This window comes from Ixodes scapularis, unplaced genomic scaffold (genome assembly GCF_016920785.2).
Source record: "Ixodes scapularis isolate PalLabHiFi unplaced genomic scaffold, ASM1692078v2 PGA_scaffold3__209_contigs__length_174095766, whole genome shotgun sequence".
Taxonomy (NCBI): Eukaryota; Metazoa; Arthropoda; class Arachnida; order Ixodida; family Ixodidae; genus Ixodes; species Ixodes scapularis.
The window spans coordinates 38,130,596-38,150,681 of NW_024609868.1; the positions used below are offsets into that span (position 1 = coordinate 38,130,596).

Consider the following 20,086-nt stretch of genomic DNA (forward strand, 5'->3'; position numbering starts at 1 on the left):
GACTTGTGAGTCTTTGGATCCCCCCCCCCCCCCCCCTCCCGCTCTCTGAAAATCCAGTCAACCCTATGTTGTGCACATGTATTCCCCCCCCGCCTTCCTCCACCACCACCACCCCTGTTCTCGAAGTCGTGGACATCCAGGTGCCTCTAGTTACTTTTTTTCAGTAACTTGTAACTGTGACTCATTACTGCTTAATGAAAATAACTTGTAACTGTAATAGCATTATCATTTTTTGGAAGTAACTGTAAAGAGTAAGGTTGTTACAGTTACTTCTCAGATTTATGTGCAAAAAGATTGTAGACAAGACCACCAAATCGTTTCGCAACTCATGAGAGAGTCCAAAGTCCTTATACAAAAAGGGCACAGCAAAAACTGCTGCAAAAACCGTCTAAAGCATGCAAAAAAAAAAAAAAAAGACCGCATCATTACGCGGTGAATGATGTTGATTGGGGTGAAGCTCTGGTGGTGCTGATACTCTGAGCTGCAGCATGCCGAGCTTTTCGTTCGTTTTCATCCATGTCAAAAAGGGAATGTGTGGTATGGAACGTGGTTATATACGCATTTGAGCATTTGACCACAGCGCCCTCTCGTCTATAAGCGTTGAGCCAATGCATGCAAAGTTTAACGCGATTATATACGCATTTGACCGAAGCGCCCTCTCCTGTATACACGTTGAGCGGCTACATGGGACGTTTCATCCATGACATCCCCAGCTCTTGAGTTATTACCACATCTCAGAGCCCCCTACTCGTCCAGCAGTCGTGGCCGAGTGGTTAAGGCGATGAACTAGAAATCCATTGGGGTCTCCCCGCACAGGGCGGAATCCTGTCGACTGCGCAAACATTTTTTCTTTTTTCAAGAAGACAGATGGGATGGCAATCGATGTGAGCCCGGACGCCGGTCAAGGAGACCCTAAGGAGCTTCGCCCCTAAAACAATAAGAAGCAATTAGGTTTTGGGTGACCCTGCTTGGCCAAGGTGGATTTGCCAACTGGGAGCATGGGGACGTTTGCGATTGTACCCGCTTTGTATGGTACATCTCCCAGAGCGCACGCAGATGTAACGAAGAGCGGCATCCATCCCTAAAGCGTTCATTTTTTTCTTCCGGCGAATGGAGCAATTGGTGGAGGGCAACTTTTGATGATTGTCGCCCCAAACGTCCGCAGGCTTAGGCACAACCGATTTTCCGAATTTCGTCTTTTTGCCACCAAGCATACATTTCCTTCCTTTCTAATTTGAATCGTCCAACTCCCAGATGCACTCTTCCGTGTTCTCGACTTCAGGCTCATTTGCTCTCCCTTCCCTTTTTTTGCAACCCAATAGCCGGCCTTGCCTCCCGTCACCCGCTTGTTGTCCCCCATTGCTCCGCTTCTTGGGTCAGGTTACTTTAGAAAGAGTCTTCACTTGAAACCTCTGTGTCGTTCTGCTTGTTTGTGTGTTTTCTTGAAATCGAAAGAGTGCCCTTAGCCAGGACCGGGGGCATTTGGCATCATTATATCTATAAATATTCACGTCATGGGCTTTCCCATTACGTGAATATCTATAGATATAATTTACCTCACCCCAACTAGAAGGTCTCTTCTAGTTGGGGTGGTGATGTGGTGGAGCACAAACATGTCCGATCTGGTTAGGAAGTGGTGGAGGAAAGATCGCAACAGCCATTTGAAATTCTACATGCCGTAGTCGTTTCTACTTCGATCTGTGCTTCTTTTGGACCGCTGCCGTGTTCGGCGGGTTTGACGGAGGAATGTTGCCTCAACATTGCTCTCAAAGTTTTCAAGAAAAGCTTTGTGTTTTATGGAAAAGGGTATCCACGCAGTAGAAAACGATTCAACCATAGAGTGGATTGAAGTGACATAAGAAAACATCTACAAAGCTGATTGCAAGGTATAACTTATATTATCATTGACTTTACATTTGCACCATTTTTATTGCTTCCGTCCCATTTCACCCCACCAAAGAAATCTGAAATTAGAATTGAGTGATTGTAAACTCGCACCGTTATTGGATACACCCGAGATCTTGACGCATGCTGTTGTGTTCCTGTATACCTTCTGGTGACGGCGCTTATTTTAAAGTTCTTCATGGATCATCACCAGGTATCTGCAAGCTCTAGTGGGAAAGTGCCCACTCAAAGTTTGGAGATAATCGCGAAAAAATGGGGGATGGCCGCTTGTTTGGTCATCAATTTTACATATAAATTTACTCTGCATATTTTTTCAGATCTTACAAATTTGGAATTGGGGCTTTGTGTGGAATGGGCGGATGTATTATATTCCACAGTAGTGGATTTACCCAATTACTGTTAAATTATGATCCTGTTCAGGGAGCTACTTGTGGTAAAAATTGAAATAGGAAGAACCAAGCAGGTTAATATTGATTATTGGGAAAGATATTACTTTCTCGAAAAATCCGATTCACTACCGTGAGCAACACAATGTCTTACGAAAAATCCATGCTAATTTAAAGGCATGTTAAGGACGTTTCCTTTTGAATGTCTTCTAATATTTTTTTGTAAATTAACGAGGAAGTAACAGCATTACTTTAGCGAAGTAACTGTAACAAGTTACTCTTTCAATTTTGTAACTGTAGCAGGCTTCCATTTTTTCTCTGAGTAACTGTAACTTTAACTCCATTACATTTTAGCAGTAATGTGCCCATAACTGGTTTTAGGCAGAGTCAACTTTCCAAGGGAGGGCAGAGGGGGCCAGTCAGGATGGTGACGAGCAATGATGATGTTCGCCCGATGCAAGTTTCCCGGGAAGTTGATAATAAAAAAAATACTAACAGTTGTTCGCTCCTGCTGGACACATAACGACATGGTTGGTTTACGATAACCAGTGTGGCTACGTTTATTTTCAAAACAAAACGACAACAAGTCAGCAATAATTTACAGAACTCCCAAAATTAAAACCTATACTTTAGTTCCCAGTCTCAAGAGCCGAATCTGCCTGATCTCATACGCCGAATCTCTGAGAATCCTCTCGGCAGCCCTTTTCTGGACTCCTAGGGGCCTCTTTTCCCTCCAGAGACAAGCCAATCACTTCAAATTTGCCCATTGTCACGTGGTACACTCTTAACCAATGATCAGCGAGCTGTCAACGTGACCCCCCTCCGACACTTCAATGGTCAAACCCAAATTCTCTGTAGAGTAACCACATGCTTTCTCAGCCGTCTGGCTGGCGCCACCAAGTTAAGTTATTGCGTCGACTAAATGCGAAGTTTTCTACACTAAGCGGCGAAATACGCCGGACGCAAGCACACCCGCTTAAAAGCCACAAGTGCGGACAGAAGCCCAAGACAGGGGTGTTCCGGCGCCCCAACTGAAACCTAATCCGTTTGTTAACGACCGGGGTCTGACTCTTCTCTACCGAGCCCTGCGGCTGCTCGAAGCCCCCCGCGCTTGAGGGAACAAGACGACTCCCCGTTCACGCTCTCACCCCCTGCCGCGGGTCTGCGAGCAAACGCCCAAAAATGTGGACACAAACACAGGCAGATAAAAAAACGATGCCGACGCAATTGTAGAAAGATAGGCTTTTCTAAAACAAATCTTACTTATTTCTAACAAAATCCTTCGTTACTTAACAGGCAGGCTAATACTCTTTTACGAATATGAAGTCCACTTGCGACTTAATGGCACTGTGTGCCTGGAAACCTCTCAAAGGGACACCAACAGGGTATTTATGCTCATCAAGGTTTTTATTTCTACATGACAAATGAGAGCCCAACCACCCAGAACACAATTTGCTGTTTGAAATTCGTTTTCTTTCCTCCCGAAAACCGCCGATTGAGAACTGGCCGGTTTGAGTCGCGCTCACTCTCTTCTCTGTGGTCATGTGCCATTTTCTGTAGTTTGGACACAACCACCAATGATAATCACTGCCGTGGGTCATCAAAGACACACGCTCAAAGCTAATAGACAAAAAATATTATACCAATTTTTTGTAGTTTGTAAAAACACTGCAAATACGTTGATTGAAAAAAAAAAAAAAAAAAGAAAAGTTGCACAGTCACGTGACTTCTGGTAACTATCTCCTCTATACTATTTCTTCTTCCTCCCCAGTCGAGTTTTGGTTTCGGTTTTGAGCAGTTGTGTTTTTTTACTTTATTAAAAATGTATGTGACACTGTAGCAAAATATTGATGGGGTAGTCTTCTGACAGCATAAAGGATTGCCTGGCAAAAGATAAAAACATTTCCTGGGAGAGTGTCAGTGTCCCTTTAAAATCGCTTACGACGCCAACTCCAGCTATTGGGTGGCTGTGGAACACTTTGCAATGCTATAAATGAACATTTCTCATAAGTAGCACGTAAAATACCTGGAAGCGCCACTTTTACTGAAACTGGGCTGCTCGAGACAAGGGCACTTGTCCGGCAAGGTCGGGCACTTGGTGTATGATCTGCAAAATTCCCAAGTTTGGGGAATGTTAATGGTGGGTGCTTGAACAAAGTGGGCACTTCTGCGGTATTTTACGGTATGTACATTTGACCTCGCAGATACCGGAAAACCTTCGCTCTACTAGTGAAATGCAGTTCTAGCATCACCTTGTACCTTGTGCCAGCATACCAGTGTGTTCTCTCGTAAGAGAGTTTAAGAGCAGGGGTGACCAACCTGTTGCTCTTTGTGGGTCCAGGTGTGGTTTATGGCTCTCTGGCAAGCATGCCCCCCTTCCCCTCCTGTGTCCCTAAGGCGACAAGAGTTCTAGAGTTGAAGAAAAAAAGCTCACAGTCTTGGCAGCCTTGTGCTACGCATGTACTATCGCAGACAATATGAGCTGAAACAGCGCTTCGGCCGGCGCACGGTACTACCTGCGCCGCCTGTCGCCTTGCTTCACACACGCTGAGGCCGAGATAAATTACCTCTTGCGGTCACTGCGCCACTGCGCTCTTCTGGCCATTTGTTAGCGAGACCGTGTGTGCGACAGCGGGCGTGTGCGCGATAGGGCGGAAAGGGGGGAAGGACAGAAGGTTACAGTTGTCCCTATTTTGCAATTGTTTTATTGCATTCTATCGCATAGAATTACGTAGAAAAAACGCTTCCTGGTGAAGAAAAAATCTTGAGGTATCTTAAATTGCAACTGCGATTATCGTTTTTGAAGGGCACATCAAAAGACATTGTAGGTTGTTTTTGTTTTATTAAGTGCATGCAGAAAGTAGGACATCGTAAAATATAGGCCAAAATCTGTATACCAGATTTAGGCCGGCTCCAAGGTGTTTACTTTTTTTTTTCTTTTTCATTAAGTACAGTTGTCTAAAAAAAAAAAAAAACGGTAACCACACATGTTACTGCGAAGGTTTTGTAACCTTGATGGGTATAAAAAGCTTCAAAAATATGAATTCTTTATTACTGGGCCCACGTGTTTGTTTTAAACAAACAAGTTGCTGACAACACACCGGTGTTTTATTTATGAATTCCTAGTCTTAATAAAGTGTGACAAACAGTCATATATTTGCCAGGTGAAGGAGCTTGAAACATCATCGAAAGAATATTCGCAGAGGTCAATGTCAGACACGAGAGATTAGTAGTCGGCCAAGGAAGTTCAACTGGATTATGCAAGAAGATTAGGATCATAGATGCCCGACACAAAGGTATGCACTGGTTAACGGTGTCAAACAGTGTGTCGCAACCATATTAGCAAGCTTTGTTCCAATCACCAGAAGTCCGGTTCAGGGGTCCTGAGGCGCAGTAAAACTTACGAAAGAAGTTAATACCGCATCATTTTCCCCTAGCCCGTGACCACGGCTGTCATCCTCTGTGAATCATAGAGCGCGGCCACGAAGTCTGGCTCGGCCCAAAGCCTCCCCATTCACGTCTCACCGCTTCCCACATTTCGTCGGTAGTGGTGCTGTAGAGGGGACGCAGTGACAGGGCTACCTTGATGCGCCTCTAAACATGTTTGATGATATTCAGATCGGCGCCTTTCGGGGGCCAAGGTAGCTCCGTCAGGCAGCACTACTCGAGAAGATACGAGCGTGACAATGCATTTTTCACTTCGGTGCTTTCTTGAAATGCACTGAAATGCATGTTAGCTGGAAACATGAACATTGGGCTGCACGGCACACGCATCATGATGATGGTTTTGTCAACCAATATTTTCGCTAGCAGATGGCCGGAAGGGCGCAGTGGCGCAGGGAGTGGAAGTGATAATTTATCTCGGCCTCAGGGTGCCCCGTTTTTGTGGAGCGATTCGACAGGCGGCGCAGGTAGTATCGTGCACAGGCCGGAGTGCTGTTTCAGCTCATATTGTCCGCGATAGTACATGCAGTTGGACTGATTTATGATACATAGATGTGTCCCGTGACCATGGAGGTAGGAAGCTTTCAGGGGTGGAAGCGCTGCGCCAATTGCGCCACCCTGCGCCAATTCACTTCCCTGCGCCAGCCTGCTCCAAAACGCCAATTTCAACTTTTTTTTTTTTTTTTTAGTGTTTTCTCTAAATTTAGCGAAAAACGGTTGGACACGTGCCTCCATGTGGTGGGTACTTTTGCTTAGGTGTCACTGCGGGTGACTCGTACCAACTCGACTGGGGCTCCAAACCATGTCTAACCTCAGGGCGAGGCGCCGATTTTAGTTGATCGAGAGTGCGATGTCGTTTTTTACTACAAAGAGCTTGATATACAAACACATCGGTTTGGTTTCGGGCATAGTTTGGTTGGCGCGGTTGGAGCGCGCATGCAGTTGCCCGTGGTCCCGATTTGCCGTGATCGTGGGAGTTGGTGCCTCGGCACCGGTGGGCTACCTTGGCCATTAACATGAGCAGAAGTAAGTGGTCTTTACTAGCTTTACCTGTTATTTGGTAGCCTACCATATTTGGACGCTTAGCCGTGAAGAATCGCGAGCACAGGCACATCCGTTTTCGAGCTCAATTTTTCTTATCAAAACGAAACCAAAACCATCATTGTGTGCGCGAATGTGCACGCTGTCGTGCGGTGTCTCCCGCCGTCAGACCACTAGCGAAAACAATACCCGCGATCTTAAGCGAGTTGGTTAATTGGCAGTGCTACACACTTTTTTGTTTCTTTCCTTTAGCGTGGAGGAGTGGGGGTGACATCAGAAATGCCGTACAACACTCCCGCGCTGCCGATTCCTGTCAAGAACGTACCTTAACTTGCTATAGCCACCCTACTCGTATAAGTTTCGGGTATAGGTGTATCTGGTTGGGGGGGGGGGGTTGGGTTGGGTAGGGTAGGGTAGAGAGAAGTTGGTGGGCTTTTTGTCACGTAAGAAGGCAGCCTGCCCCGCAGGGATCAGCGCCTGATCAGCTACATTTCATTTTCAGTCTCGTTCAAACTGTCTTCTCTTAAAGCACTTCTACTGAGTGCACAAGAACTCATAAGCAAGGGTGAGGCAGTTAAGGACATGGACAATGTGGGGAGTGGACACCTCCTGCTAAGAGATGTGAACTCTAAACTGCCCAGAGTACTCGAGCGCATAAAAGAAATTGACTCTGCTCTTCAAACTGTGAAAAAAAAGGTGAACTTCAGTTGTTCCTAAATTACACAGATTCAGCTTAGTCACAACCCCTTTTTTTTGAACATGGAGCCTGTGGGCTCTTCTAGTCAGTGTTTATGCTGCATATGTATTAGTGGCTGTGATATCTTTAAGACAATATATTTTTCCATCCAAAGTAATATAGATATAGCTTTGTATGTTAACTTGGGTGTAGGGATTACTGTATTTTATGAACAGGGATTAAGAACATTTGTATTTAATGAAAACAGGTCAGCAAGGACTGCTTTATTCTGAGACATGTTGTGGTACCTTAATTTTTTTATGGAGACACGCAATACACAGCATTTTATGGAGTACATAAGGTTGCGTTGCTCTTCTAGTCGATGCTTAAAGCTGCATATGTACGAGTGACTGTGGTAGTCTAAAGATAAAAAATACACATTTTATTTTGCATCTGAATTTTTGTCAAATGTCAGTAGCCTTGTATTTTGTTACTAAACTTGATATAGGGCTTTTTAAATAGTGATTGAACATGTGTATTCTTTATTAAACAAAAACTGTAGTCAGCGAAGGTAGTTTATCTGACACCTTGCAGTGGTTTAGTTTTATGGATACATGTTTACAATTGGTCTATTAAGTAGACGGTTTTGTACTGGCGTGGCTCAAGCTAGGCTTTTATTGTCGGGGCCTCCCATATAAAGTCTATCATGACTCTGCCTGCTGCCGGAATGGTTCTCAAAGCCTTTCCTTTGCATAAATTGCCAATATTCCATATTTCAATGCAATAGAAATAGAAATGTGTGTATGTATGTTGCTTGAAAATTATTCTGGGATGTGCATGCATATATTTTTGCTACATTTTCACATTTAGAAACAACAAATCACTTTTAGACATTTGTTTGACCTCCGTGACCTGCTGCAAAACCTACTTCGACGGCTACAAAACTTATTTTTGCTGCTCCCGAGCTGCTCTAAAGCGAGCGTTTTACTGCTCCAAAACTGCTCCAAAGTGGGACTTTTGCTGCTCCCAGCCCTGATACAAAAGGCTCTAGCCCGCTTCCACCCCTGAGCTTTTGTAGTCAACATGACTCCACCAGCGGTGAAGCCAGAAGTGTGGAGGGACACGCCCCCAACGATGACTGAAACCAAGAGACGCCATTGGACAAAAAGGAGAGCTGACCCAGCAGCTGTTTTGGTCACCCTCGGGGGTACCCAACGGTGACCGAGGCTCTTTTGCTCATAATGTTTGGTGCACCGTGCGTTAAACTATTTGTCCGATGTTTAATGAAGTTGACGTTGCTCTCTTTATTGAAACTGTGGGAATCACTACTCCGTTTTCACTGAAGAGGTAACATCGGGAGGGCAGTCTTGGGAGGCTGCCTAGCATATTGTTTAGCGTTGTTCTTTCTTTCTGAATTCAGCCTTACTTCACCACCTTTTCTCCTTGACTGTGACTCTTTAACATTAGTCGCCACTGTGTTCCCACACGCTTTGTTCTGATGCTAAAGATGTTAAAATGTTTAAAGAATGCTAAAAAAGTAAAAATAAAAGACATTCACACACAACAGCTTCACATTTATTTGCACCGTCAACTCTTTTTATGTATGTTTCCAGGTCTCGCATTTATCGTTATGGGGGCGCAGTTTCACCTTTCGTTGCTGGTTTTTGCTCACATCCGGTATTTCTGGTATTCCCCCACAGCAACTGGGCCACAAGAAATACAACGTGCTGGGTTGGAGTGACGGAGCCAACACAGGAATGATCCTTGCAGCCACGTACCCCGAGCGCATTGAAAAGCTCGTCGCTTTTGGAGGGAATTCTTACATTGAAGACATCGATGTGCAGTTATTGGAAGGTAAGGTCGTTTTGAATTTCCTACTGTATATTAGGGTGTCCTCGACTGACATGGTTCAAAAGTCTGTTGCTGTTGAGCGTGGATTATAACTGCCGTAAAATACCCCGAAGTGCCCACTTTGTTCAAGCTCCCACTACTAACATTTCTCAAACTTTGAAATTCTGCAACTTATACATTAATTGCCCGATTTAACTGAACAAGTGCCCGTGTCTAGGTAAACGCAGTTTTCAATGAAAGTGTGGTGGGCGGCTCCCAGTGTCTTACGGTAGGGTTTCATGTATTCGGGGTTTAATCTTCAACTTTGAGGGTGTTTTTTAGAGGTTTTTGTACTTTCTCACGGGTTAGGTGTTTTCTGGTGTCAATTATGCCATTTTGTTAGGGGGCTCAGTAGTCTGTTCAGTTTTTTTTTCCAGAATGTTTTGGCCAAATATTTTTTCACAAAATAAAGCACACAACAACTGGTGGCAACCACCTAAGCCAAGACTCCAGCCAAGGTGTAACGTTTTTAAACTTTGGCTACAGTTTGTGAGCTCTGCTTGAACTAGGTCAAGGTCGAGCAGACTGTACAATCACCGACACGCTCTCTCTCACACAGCCACCAGGAATGTGGAGCAGTGGAGCAAACGTATGCGGGAGCCAATGGAGGCCCTCTACGGACCCGAGCGCTTTCAAAAACTCTGGTGGGACTACTGCGACTTCTACAAGCGTCTGCTGCACAACCAGGGTGGAGACGTGTGCAGAGCCGAGCTAGCTAAAATTCGCTGCCCAACCCTCATCGTGCATGGAGGAAAAGACCCCCTTGTGACGCCGGAACATCCTGCCTACTTGCTCCGCCACATTGCCCTATCCAAGTGAGCCCCCTTCTCTGCGTTTAGACAGCAGGGTGTCTACCAAGCTGGAAAACCAGGAATTGTCAGGGAATTTTAAAGCATCTGGAAAAGTCAAGGAATCGCTGGGAAAATCGTCAGGAGATTGGTTTATTCAGGGAAAGTGACCGACGTGGGTGGCGCAGTAACTCGCTGCGGAAGGGGAGGGTGTGGTGTGGATGGCCGTCACGCTTAGTAACAGTTGTCCGAAGCATCGCCAGGCAACATAAGTCACCACCTGATTCACCAGATCAAAGAGGTACAGCCCAAAGAGCCGCTGCAAGCCCATCCTCAACATTTATTTATTTTCTAGTAGTCGGGAAGGTTAATCGAAATATTCAAAGAAAAATTGGAAAAATTAGGAGATCTAAGATAAGCAGTTTGGTAGACACACTGGACAATCTGCCAATATCTTAGATGAATGGGCTAGAGCACTGCACGGGCCGGAATTTCTAGGCCCGGCCCGACCCGGCCCGGTAGAGACACGGCCCGGACCCGGCCCGAGCCCGACAGAATTTTTAATTTCTTGGCCTGGCCCGACCCGGCCCGGAAGAGACACGGCCCGGGCCCGGCCCGAGCCCGACAAAATTTTTAATTTCTAGGCCCCGCCCGACTTGGCCCGATGGCTGTAGCCCGAAACAACCCATTCCCGTTTGAACCCGTCCCGTTTCGACCCGTTACCGAAACGAGCTCCCCATTTGAACCCGTCCTGTTTCGACCCATTCTTTAAACGCCCTTCCCATATGAACCCGTCCCGTTTCGACCAGTTCCCTAAACGCCCTTCTCGCTTGAATTTGTCCTGTTTCGACCCATTCCCTAAACGCCCTTCTTATTTGAACCAGTTTCCGAAACACCTTTTGCGTTTGAACGCGTCCCGTTTCAACCTACTTTTATAAGGCCCTGCACCATCGCAACCTCTTCGCAAAAAGTCTCCATCGTTCTAAGCCTGGTCTGCGCACCTTTTCTGTTTAAGAATATGTTCTGAAGTAGCTTTACATGTCAACGTGTTCTTAAAATATACAACCCTTTCAGGCAAGCTTAAGTTTAATATATTCCTACTTAACCCCTTAAAACGTTTTTTTCAAGATGGTTCCCAAAACGTGCAAGCGCGGAACGGACTATGTACACTGCGCGACACTGATACCGCGAACACGACGTTGGCTATTTTTTCGAATTTTACTTCGAAATGGTGTTAGTAGGCACCAAAGTATACCGCTTAGGTCTGTGGCCCAGATGAACACTTCTAAAGACACTAATAATTATGAAAACAGCGTTTTCATTCTATGAGATAAACATAAAAACACGACGATCACTTGTTCGCGCTAATATAGTGTCGCGCTCTGTGCAATAAGGGAGTCTTAGAATAACGTACTCAAGCACTTTGGGCAAGCTAAAGTTAGCATCGCCATAGCTTTTACATCGCAACGCTATTTTTACGGTACCCAAAGCGCTTGCGTACGTTTTTTTAAATCTTCCTAATAGTGAACTAGATATTTTTGAAAGCGATGAATCAGACGGGTTGACAAGCATATGACAGGGACTTTATTTTGTTTACAATTTATAACACTGAACCCTCGCTCACACGGAAAAAGCTTGAAGGCTTTCTAGCTTCAAGACGTATTTTAGTTATTATTTTTAACGACGCTGTAGTGAATTTGCACTTCGCTTTTTTTTTTTTGTATTCAATGAGCCTAAAAGGTTAATGAGCAAACTTCTTGCTATCAACAACAATTTATGATTTACGGCACAAGATTGCCCAGGCACGGCCCGGGCCGGTCCGGGCCGGCGCGGCCCGAGAACCTTTTTGTTCAAGCCCGAGCCCGGCCCGGGCCCGAGAAAATACGTGCAACCCGGCCCGAGCCCGGCCCGCGGGCCGGGCCGGGCTCGGGCTTTCGGGCTGGCCCGGGCCCGTGCAGTGCTCTAGAATGGGCACCCTCAGTTGCTGTTGAACCAGCAGCAGTTAGCGAATTCCCTTGAGAGTGGACCATACTGCCAAGAAGTAAGTAGAACTGCAAGCCTCCAACTGAACTCAGCTAGCAACTGATGAAAGTGCGTGTCTGCTTGGGGTACGACTGGATTTCTAATCCTTGAAGGATGCTGAATGCGGTCACAAGCAGAGCTAGATAGACATGTCAGAAATGCCGAGCTCAGAATGTCGTGTAGGGTTTCGCCCCCTCTATGTCAACACGGTTTTAATGCCGTCGATTCCATTTTTTGTTTTCATGTCTCTGGAAATACAAATTATGTTCCTTCCTCTCTGCTTGCCTAATTGATCTTGGTACGTTCACATTTCCACCTCTTGCACCCCAGTGCAAAAAATAAATCTTTCAGATGACCCATCTTGCACTTCACTGGGTTGTCTTTAATTATATTCTAGTCGCTTTAGAATTATTGCTGAGCCTTTTGATAACAGCATGGACATAAATAAAGTAATAATAGGCCAGACCTGATATCAAGCATCGTTGGTGGGCCCTTGTTCTAGAAAAGGCTGAGTATTTCAATGCGTGTACTCTGGAGGCTAAACAAGTGTTAGCATAGATTGTACTAGTTGGATTATTTAGAGCAACGATTTTGCAGCTATTTCTTGTTTTTCGTGGAACCAAATAAAATAAATTCATGGCTTTCGTTTGTTTCGTTTGCAGGTTGTGCGTTATACCAGAAGGAAAACACAATCTCCACCTGAAGTTTCCGGACGACTTCAACAAGCTCGTGACAGACTTCATCCTTGGCTGATGTGTGCATTTCGTTGTGAGGCTTGTGCAGTTCTATTAAGAATTATATGATAAACTGTTTTAGGATCAATAAAAGTGGATAAGGTTGGGGTGTATATGACACCTATTGCTGCTGTGCCTTTTGAGAACTCTGTGAGAAAATATATGGCATCATTGCGCCAACTTTTTTTTTAACAGAGATCCTTTGCATATGCGTCAGCAGTTGCGGATTAAATAAAATAATTATGTTTTCCCAATGTTCCTTTGGTATTCTTAATGTAAAAAAAATAAATTCCAGTGGAGCTTACTAATATTTAGCCATGTTGTCATCCAAATAAGTTTTGCATTTTCGCTCTAACATAGGCAGCGGGAAACAGAAATTCAGTGTATCTGTTGTCATTTAGTAGGCTGCTCAGTTTTTAGAGGGTATTGCAACATAAAAACACACTGCTAAATAAATTACTTCCACACGAAGAAAAATAGCAGTATGGTAAATATTTGTTGTAGATTTGGTTTCCAACCTTATTGATTTTAGTATTCCTTTGTTAACATTAACCACTTTCTCAATGGATGCAGGCACCATTTGTTTGCAGTGTAATGCATCATGTTTTCTATGCCGGAGTGCAAATAAAAAACACTTTTGGGTGAGGAAAGAATGTTTAGGGAACAAGCTTGCATATGTTTGTTTTCTTTTATCACAGTCAAGGTGCTTAAAGAGTCTAACAACAAAGACAAAAAAGAATATTTTTGAAATTGTAAAAGCCTGGGTTCTTGATAGAGTTTATGAACAAAATACAATAGGAAACTAATATTGTTCCATTATCCTTTGCTTTGCAAAGTCTGTTGACTGAATTACTTCTGTTGAGGTGACAGCAACCTGACGGAATATGTTTTGGGGAGAAGGCACCATGTTACCGAGGTTTTGGTTGCATATCAAAAGATCCCTGGGTGGTCATAATTAATCCTGAGCCCTTCACTGGGGCACGCCAGGTCCCCTTTGCTGGTTTGGCACGTAGAACACACAGATTTTATTTGACAAAGTTAAATCTTTATCTACCTGCATTAATGAATTGTGAAAGACGTGTTTTTTTTTTAACAAATGTACAATGTAATCCACTGGCCTTAGTACAAATTATATGACACCTAGTATTCCAGGGTACGCTTTGATGTTTACAGCCAAGCATGTTCTGGAAAAAATTGATTGCATACAAGTATTTGGTTTATACTTTTTGCAGGTTAAGAAAAAAGCAGAACAAGCTCCTCCCTCAAAGCCCTCCATTCCTTACACTTTAGCAGAGTGAACACTGGAGAGGAGGTCAATGGACTCGCCACTTCTCCAGCGTTTGCTCTGCTAAAGTGGAAAAAGTGAAGGGCCTCGAGGTTCTTCATCCTGGCTAGATACCACAAGGGTAGTTCATGTCCCGATTCAGCGAAAGCCGTACACCATATTTTCAGAATCCGGACCTGACAAGTTGACTTGTTCACTTTGTTCACTAACTCGCCAGAACCTTCAGTCTGGATGGTTCTGTCAGTAAACAGAGCAATTCCAGATGCCGCCGCTGACCTGGTATCCTGAAACGGCTTGGAAAACTGCTGGCTTCGGGCCAGAGCTCTTAGGAAGAGCCGCCTCTCTGGGTCTTTGTGCAATTTTCATCACCTATCTCCAAGTTGAGTGCCCTTGGCACTGCCCCTGGAATCAACCGGTGGGTCACCCCCGTCTTTGCCATCACAATCTTTCCACTGGTTCTGAAGAATTTGGTCCTTAAAAGCCATTGGAGTGGCAGGTTAAATTTCAATGGAAGCAAGAGTATACGTTTTTTTTTTTTTTACCCACGTGCTTTCTGCGCTTGAGGTTGTGCCTGCGATTATTCTTTTTGTTACTGCATCGATGACTGTAGTGCAGGCAACTGCAGGGTGCATAGGGGAAAAATTAACTATTGTGTTCTTTTACCGCTAAAGTTAAAGGAAGCATCGCCCAACGTTCAGTTTCTGCCCAAATGTATTGCTAACAGCCCGGACAAGGTGCCAATGTTTCAGAACTTGCCTTACCTAATTCAAATGCTATAAGCGGTTTTAGTAATTTTTCAAGGAGTCAATGGGGATCAACCACCATTTTCTCGCTGAAAATGTTCTAAGATCGCTTATAACTCAGATAACGGCAAAACTTAACATTGTCAGGTAGATCGAACCGCGGAGATTGAATGTTCGGCGATGCGAAGTTTATTTTTGAAGTAAGAAAAACACTAAAGCCTTGTTTTCTTTCTTTCTCTCCGTGAGGCTTCGCAGTCATGTTGGGGACATTTGAAGAGGAGTTCCTTATTGTGTCCCCTATTGTATTTGCGCTGGTGTTTCACAAGCTGGTGCGCTCCCGGGGTAGCGTGCCCACAGGTATTCAGGGACGTGTTTGCTATGCCAAAGCGTTCGCCGTTTAACACCCTGCTTCACGTTTCACCAAAACGCGAGGAATTTGCACCAACATTGCACCAAAAGTTAATTTCACTTTCTCAGTAGTACCTAACAGCTCGGGCATTCTGCCGAATTATCACGGTAGGCGTGTGCGAATTTCCAAAACATTTGATTATCACTTCGAATGAAGCACTGTTTAAATTAATCTTCGCACAAAAAAAAAAAAAAAAAAAAAAAAAAAGACTGAACTTGCATGATATCAGTGATGAGATAGTGGCCCAGAACCGCACGTGACAGTATAGCGCGATATAACAGACACGCCAGCGCGCTGTCCGGTTGTTGTACGCCGCGGCCATGTGCGGTTCCACTCCTGGTTTGGTATCGGTATAACCCGTGCCGAATGCAGCAACTTGGACCGTTCCGCAATATTATATTTATCATTATTCCTGGTCTGTTCGGGCGGGTTGGTTCGTTCCGTTGAGTGCGCTTCTCGGCGCCTGGTAATGCATAGTGGAGAAGCGACACTTGTGGGGTAGACGTCGCGATCCTGCGTGCCTCACTTTTCCGCAGCTCAGCCGCGTGCTAAATAAAACAACAACAAAAAAAAAAAAAACAAAAAAAAAAACACTATTTTAGAACGAGGTTGTTCACGCTCTCCGTCACTCGGATGTTTTGGCAGTAGAAACATCACGAACAGATTAAGACCTCCAAATGGTTAAAACAATCTTGCCAACATTATTGAACATCTTTATGGGCTCCAATTTGGATATAAAATCTTGCAACATATGTGAGTTTAAGGGCAATTTCCTTTCAAATTAAGCGATTGTTACTGCTGTTCATGAGCTAGCTGATTATTGCTTCCGTTTGTTTTCTTCTGCTTGTGTTTTGTTGTTAAGTACTTTGTGTTATATAAATTCTTGTGAATGATTTCGCCAATGCTGAAGCTGCTTGTACAGCTTTTGTCCTCAGCTTCCACCACACTTGTATGATAAATAAAGCAATTATTATTATTAAAAAAAAAGAAAGAAAGAAAGGAAAACGGAACTTGGTGAATGCCGAGGTGGCAGGTCACCCAGTGAAATTATCGAAATAGAACACCAGCTATCTTTTTCTTCACCTCAAGGACCATAATAAAAACAAAAAGTTGGGCTCCACGCGGATCATATCTAAATTTGCCCTTTAGTTGAGGAATTAAGATATACCTGTACGCACATTTTGTTATTTGTTCGTTTATAAATACCCGCACACCCTTCAAACGCAACCTACTCATTTTTTTCCAACTTTTTTTTATAAGCATTATGTGCAGGGATGAGCCATGCGCAAAACCTGTTTTCGCCAGAGTTGAGCGGGGCAGAATGCAGTTGTCTGAATTCCGACTGCTGTGTCATATGTTGACGACATGCAGGTGATTTTCAATTGGACCGTGCAAGCTAAGGCAGGTATTTCATAATGAGTAGACTTTAGGTAATTATTTCACTAATTATCACTGCACACTCGTAACCTGACGTCTACCATGATCGATAACGTTATCCCGAAAAAAATAATTTTCTTATTTCAACTGCTCTTTTTCTTTTACAGCCGCAACTGTTTGTGGCTCGTTCCCCTGTTTTTCGACGGCGTCGGCGTAAACGCCGTCAGTTTCCCCACTAAATTTAGCGTAAAAATTGACGTTACGTGACCTGTGCACCATTTCAGTTTTCTCCGCTAAATTTGGCGAGAAAACACATCACGACCTTAAAATATTTCATTCATGAGCAACGTGTCGACGCTAAATCAACGAAACGTCCTTTCAAAATCATATCCCAGTATGACGCACCATCGGCGCCATGTTAATCGATCGTCATTGTCATTTCGTCGAATAAGCAGCACAGCTGTCGCTGTGTAAACGCCTTACGTCGTGTGATCGTCCCGCAATTTTCTTAATAAATTATTCTCATTTGTTGGTGACACACCCTGCGTGTGTGTGAGCTTGGAGGACACACAGAGAAAGAGAGAGAGAAAGATAAAGAGAGAGATAAATTCATTGGAAATGTGAAGATGGTATTCCGCGCGAATTCGTAGAATAGCAACAGCTCTGCATTGTCTTCTGTCATTCGCACACGCTGTAGCGTGAATAGGCTTTGGCAGCATTAGACTCTGTGCGTCATATATTTTCTGCTACATTGTCAAGGCTAGAGCAGCTTCTACTGTGCAGCAATCGCGCACTGCTGCGAGGACGCGTGATTTTGTGTTTTGCCTTCAGAGCACCGTGGAAGCCTTCAGAGTCTAAAGCAAATTAGTTAACACCGAGTATACACCTCTTCAATGTTTACAAAATCACAGGTCAGCGTGGGAACATCACAGCCCAGCACGCGCAAAGTCACCGCTTCGGAAAGCGAGCGAAGCACGCTCCATGCGCACGAGCTTTGGAAATGGCACCGACTGGAAGCCCGTTTCTGGAATGGTCTATAGACAATTGCGAGCATGGCACCCTGACTGGTCCCCCATTTCGTGCAAGCACTTGCAGCTTGCGCGTGAACGCGGTTTTGGGAAACTTGTAATTGCACGGGCTTGTCCGCACGAGCAGTGACATACAGCTGCGGCCAGTCGCCTTGCTCGCTTTTCTGCACAAGCGTAGCCATCTTTAATGTCGTAACTTCTGGTAAAACATCGTTTTGATTTCTCCACACCGCTGGAAGGTGTTTATGAAAAATGCGTGATTGTCATTGCCTCACCTATATATCTTTTTATATTCCAGGTTAAAATGTTTTATTATTTTTTCGTCCCGCATACCAGATACGGAACCCACGTGACTGAGAGCGACAGGAAACAGAACACGTCTGTAGACCTTTGCAAAAATCGCCTTCTGCACGCTGCCATCTTTGTCTGCTGGGCTGTGGACCGCCTTCTGAGCATGCAGTGTAGCTATGTTGTGCTGTATATCAGACCCTGCGCATACGTCCACAGCTCAGTGACTGAGCATTTTTCACTCGGGTGATAACCGATGCAAAGATATATAGGAGGCACTGCACTGGACGCCATGTTTGAGTGCACTGTTCAATGGGCATGCTCAGAACCATTTCGAACTTATACACGTTTGCAAGTCCGGTCTCAGGGCGCCGCCATCTTCCTCAGTGGGGTGCGCTCTCGGGAGCGGCCATAATCCGATTACGACGCCTTAGCAAGGCTTCGTAATCGGATTATGACTGGTCCAAGCGCACCCCAGACAGGCAAGATGGCAGCGCCCTGAAGCCGGACTTGCAAACGTGTATAGGCTCCTTGCACTGGCGTCACATCGCATACTTTTGAGCACCATGTAAAAGGAGGAAAGGAAAGCTGCTTTTGTAAAAATTTTGAGTGACAGGTTAATCTTCAATCTTCTGGGAGGAGAACAGCAAAGTCTGTGCTTATCCGGGAGGCAAAAAGGAGGATCCTGATAATAGGGGAGCTCCTTCTTCGCCTTTTCTCTAGAGGTCATCGGAAATGACGTCATGTGCAAGCCACGAGGGCATCGGAAATTACGTCATGTGCAAGCCACGTATAGGCTCCTTGCACATGACGTCATTTCCGATACCCTCCAGAGAAGAGGGGGAGAAGGAGCTCCCCTCTTATCAGGACCCTCCTTTGTGCCTTCCGGATTTGCACAGGCGTCGCTATTCTCCTCCCAGAAGATTATAGAAGATTAACCCGTCACTCAAAATTCTTACAAAAGCAGCTTCCGTCTACTCCTTTTACTTGGTGTGCAAATGTGTGCGATGTGACGTCAATGCAAGGAGCCTATTCGCGACTCCAGCGACCTATAGGGGGCGCCCCCACCAGACAAACATGGCGGCTGAGTCTAGGTCGCGGCGGCTCGGCCGGGCCGCCTGAACAGGTGGCGCGTTCAATTTAACAGATTTTCTTTTGTTTAATGCCCAATTTTATAGGTATTTGAACTGAGACGGTTAAGTGTAGCCGGTGCAGATAAACTTGCAAAGCATAGTTTTGTTTTGCCGGTGTTTTTTTGTTATTTTCGTGTCAAACATTCGTTTCGGAGATTTCGTTCAAAACCGAAACTATGGGCTCCGGAGGGACGGTAATATACTAATCAGTTTTGATCATCTAAGGAAAGCGGCGATGACTACAGAATTGTTCCACAGAGATTAACTTTTCAGCTAACTCGCATGCCTCGACCATGCGACTTATCTGTCCGCGAAATCGAGCTTTTGTGCGTATCCGCGTTTACGAAACAGCTCCAGTCGTCTGCTCGGCCAACAACACAGGCTGCAGGAAAATTACGAAAATTAAGCAACCGCCTCTTGAGCCAAGGACCGTGTTAACCCGACGGCGCCCCACTAAGCAGCTGATACTCGTATTTCAATTCAGGTTTTAGTAGCAATCGAGAAGTCATTTTGACGAGCGGGTTATGTATTATATTACGTACTATGGGGGGGGGGGGGGGGGGGTCCCACTAAAGCGATATTAGTATACCCTTCGGGTTGAAATATGAGCTTAGTTGACTAGCTATTAGGTGAGCTGCTGAATAAAAGTATATTCGACAGACGGAGACATACTACTTAAACTTAGCCAAATGGTTCTATAGCCGGCAGCACGGGGACAAACTGAAGAGAGTCTTCACTGAAGATCCGCCCAGAACCTCTCTGCATTGAAAGGAGAAAATTAGTATTTTTTTTTGTGGCCGGTCAACCTGACCAATGTAAACGTATATTGCTGCTGGCTTCGACGTCCTCGTAATATAAATATTGGAGGCGCGATAGGTCAAAATGCCGTGACAGCAACTAACGTTGCGAGACATGTCTCCCACCTTTTGAAAACAGA

At 44.8% G+C, this 20,086-nt stretch overlaps 1 protein-coding gene across 1 annotated transcript; it reads left to right on the forward strand.

The window, feature by feature from the left end:
* Window positions 1-8,959: 8,959 nt before the first annotated feature.
* On the forward strand, window positions 8,960-13,016 carry LOC121837173 (valacyclovir hydrolase-like). Its single transcript, XM_042292704.1, has 4 exons — window positions 8,960-8,989; window positions 9,153-9,306; window positions 9,902-10,157; window positions 12,815-13,016. The coding sequence occupies exons 1-4, from the start codon at window positions 8,960-8,962 to the stop codon at window positions 12,903-12,905; spliced, it is 531 nt and encodes a 176-aa protein (XP_042148638.1). The 3' UTR covers window positions 12,906-13,016.
* The last annotated feature ends 7,070 nt before the right edge of the window (window positions 13,017-20,086 follow it).